We start from the raw sequence: 2,605 nt of genomic DNA on the forward strand, positions 1-2,605 counted from the left end.
CTACTGGGGGTGGGTGGGAGACAGGACTTTCACGCCAAGGGGCAGACAGGTGCTGCTGGGAGGGAGAGGGTCAGGTTGCAGCAAGGACCCCCCCCCCCTTGGAGACCGGCGTCTTGACGCTGCGTCGGCCTGAGTCCTGGTCTGGGCAGGGCGAGGTGAGGCCCCCAGCCGGGAGGTGGACATGGCCAGGAAGGGCAGAGGCCGTGGGCGCGCACGGGGCACGCCCTCCAAGCCGTACAGGTGAGGCAGGTCTCGGGGCATGACCCCCCCTGCAGGAGGGAGGGTGGTGGTGGGGGAGGGGGGGCTTGCGCCTCTCTGGAGTGGCGGCTGGGGGGTGGGGAGGGTTCTGTTCCGTCCTTGGGGAGGGGCTGGCATTCCCCGAGGGGCTCCCACGCCACGCCGGGCACAGGGGGGGAGTCTGACGGTGGGGCCTGGTCTCCTCTAGCATGCATGATAATCGCTGGGAGGAGGAAGAGGAGCTGGAGGCAGCCCCCGTGGAGGCCGAGTCCCCTGCCGGCCCACTGCAGCAGGTGAGGCGGGACCCGGGGGGCGGGGGGGGCGGCGCCAGTTTGGGCTCTTCCGCTGCTCCCGTGGCAAGCTCTGTGTGTGGGACCCCCACGGGCACAGGCGTGGGCCAGAGGCAAGGGGCCCTCTGGGCTCCTAACGGACGCCCTGTGCCTGCAGGGCAGGGTGGCCCCCGGGGGGCCCTGGATGGCTGCCCGGCGGCCGTGCTGGGACCAGATGACCGCTTGCTCCGCCTTGACCTCTTGCCCTACTGCCCCTTCCACAGGAGGAGCCGCCCGCCTCACTCCAACTGGTGGCGCCAGCAGCGCCTGAGGAGGACGAGGACCAGTGGGAGGACGTTAGTGAGGGGGAGGAGGAGGAGGAGGAAGGCAGTGGCAGCCAGGGTGCCGCCTCCTCCTCTTCCTCCTCCTCAGTGGCGGAGGAAGATGCCCCCCGCTCCCGCTCTCCCGAGGACCCCGTGGCCAGGCCGCCCGGCCGTGACGGACCGCTCTCGCTCGCCATGCCGTCCCCTGAGCTGGAGGCCCCCTCAAGCCCGGAGGCGAAGCCCTTGACCCCCTTCTCACTGGTGGAGGGGTACCGCCCCGTTTCTGACTGGGGGGAGGAGATGGAGCTGGTCTCCCCGCGCACCGACTGCACCAAGAGCCTCCTGGCGCCTTTGGCCGAAGTGGCCGTGGGGGCGCCCCCCCCTCCTGGAGCCCCGGTGGAAGAGACGGGAGTGGAGGAGCCGCACGTCCCCCGGGCTGAGGGGGGTGCTACACCCGAGCCCGGAGAGCAAGGTGATCCCGAGGGGGGCCCCTGCAAGTTCCTAGGGGGGCCAGGGTGGAAGTGCCCCCTTTGGAACCAGGTTTCCTCCTCCTCCTTCCTGAAGCTCTCTCTTCACATCAGGTGCCCCCCCGTGTCTGGCAGTCAGCAGCAGCGGCACCCCCGGCGGCACAGCGGAGATCCCAGACGCCCAGCAGGTGTGTCTCTGTGTGCTCTCGTGTGTCCCCCCCCTCCCCACTGCTCACGGCCTTCTGTCCAGCCGCCAGGGCCGGACTCTCGCGCCTCTCCCGGCCTCTCTGCCCGCGGGCCTCTTGGGCTCCTGGCCTTGGCTCTTCAGAAGCCCCCCCCCAAGGAGAAACATGTTCAGCGTTCTTGTCCTCTCGGCCTGCCCCAGAGGAACCGTGACCCATAACGTCATTGGTACCCAGGCCACGGATCTGCCGTGAACTCAGCCCTTGGAGAGTCTGGGCCTCGTTAGCTCTGCACCCCGTTGGGGTCTTCCTTGGTCACACTTGCTGGTAGAGAGAGAGAGAGAGAGACCTCCCTCTTGCAGCACAAGGAGATATCACAAGTCAGGCGTCAGACCTTTGGTTGTTTGAGTTAATTATTGTATTGAACCCTTCTTATTAGGCAAGAGCTTGGCAACTGTATACAGTTGCAAATTAGTCTTACAAATCCTGGAAAAGAACCCCGGGTCTCCCCTAACAATTGTGATGCTTGCAGAGGACTCAGGCCTTGGGGAGCCCCGCCCTCCCAGGCAGGAGGCCTCTGCTCTGGCAGCATCCCTCCTGCATGATTGGTGGCGGGGGGGGGGGGGGGTGCCCGGAACAGAGACAGATTGTCCTGATTTTATCTAAATAAAACGGTTGGTTCCTAAACAGGCCAGTGCCTCCACTGCTGCCAGCCAGAGGGGCAAACACCGAGTCGAGGGCCACCCCTGCTGTGGGCCACAAGCTTTAGGTCCCCCAAGCCCCCCCCCTCCCGGCACCCTGCCCTACCCTGGAGGGGTGGCGTTCAATACTCCCTCTAAGCCGTGGAGTCCTGTGAGCAAAAATGCTACTCTGTGAGCTTCGGGCATTAAAGTTGTGAGCGGGCGATTGGGCTGTGGCATAAATTTAGTTTGCTCTGGAGCCCCATCCTTCCCGACCCAAGACAAAAATGTGTGAGCCGGAGGCTAAAAGGCTGTGAGCCGGCTCACACTGACTCAGTTGAGAGGGAACACTGGTGGCGTTCCTCCCTCTCGTGCCCCCTCCTCTCTGGCTGTTCTCCATTCAGGCCGCTCCCTTCCTCTTTGCCTCGGGCACATCGCCTGCTGGCA

The 2,605-nt window shown here is 65.5% G+C and overlaps 1 protein-coding gene across 1 annotated transcript in view; it reads left to right on the plus strand.

Annotated features, from left to right (window-relative positions):
- Window positions 1-1,699, plus strand: part of CCDC9 (coiled-coil domain containing 9) — a gene marked incomplete at its 5' end in the record, with an annotated part of 4,659 nt that extends 2,960 nt beyond the window's left edge. The window contains 5 exons of the mRNA XM_015407120.1: window positions 169-240; window positions 446-530; window positions 791-1,301; window positions 1,411-1,484; window positions 1,682-1,699. Coding sequence (XP_015262606.1) covers window positions 169-240; window positions 446-530; window positions 791-1,301; window positions 1,411-1,484; window positions 1,682-1,699 — 760 coding nt within the window. The remainder of the gene's footprint in view (window positions 1-168; window positions 241-445; window positions 531-790; window positions 1,302-1,410; window positions 1,485-1,681) is intronic.
- Window positions 1,700-2,605: the final 906 nt, after the last annotated feature.

This window comes from Gekko japonicus, unplaced genomic scaffold, assembly GCF_001447785.1.
Source record: "Gekko japonicus isolate JY-2015 unplaced genomic scaffold, Gekko_japonicus_V1.1 scaffold3305, whole genome shotgun sequence".
NCBI classification, from domain to species: Eukaryota; Metazoa; Chordata; class Lepidosauria; order Squamata; family Gekkonidae; genus Gekko; species Gekko japonicus.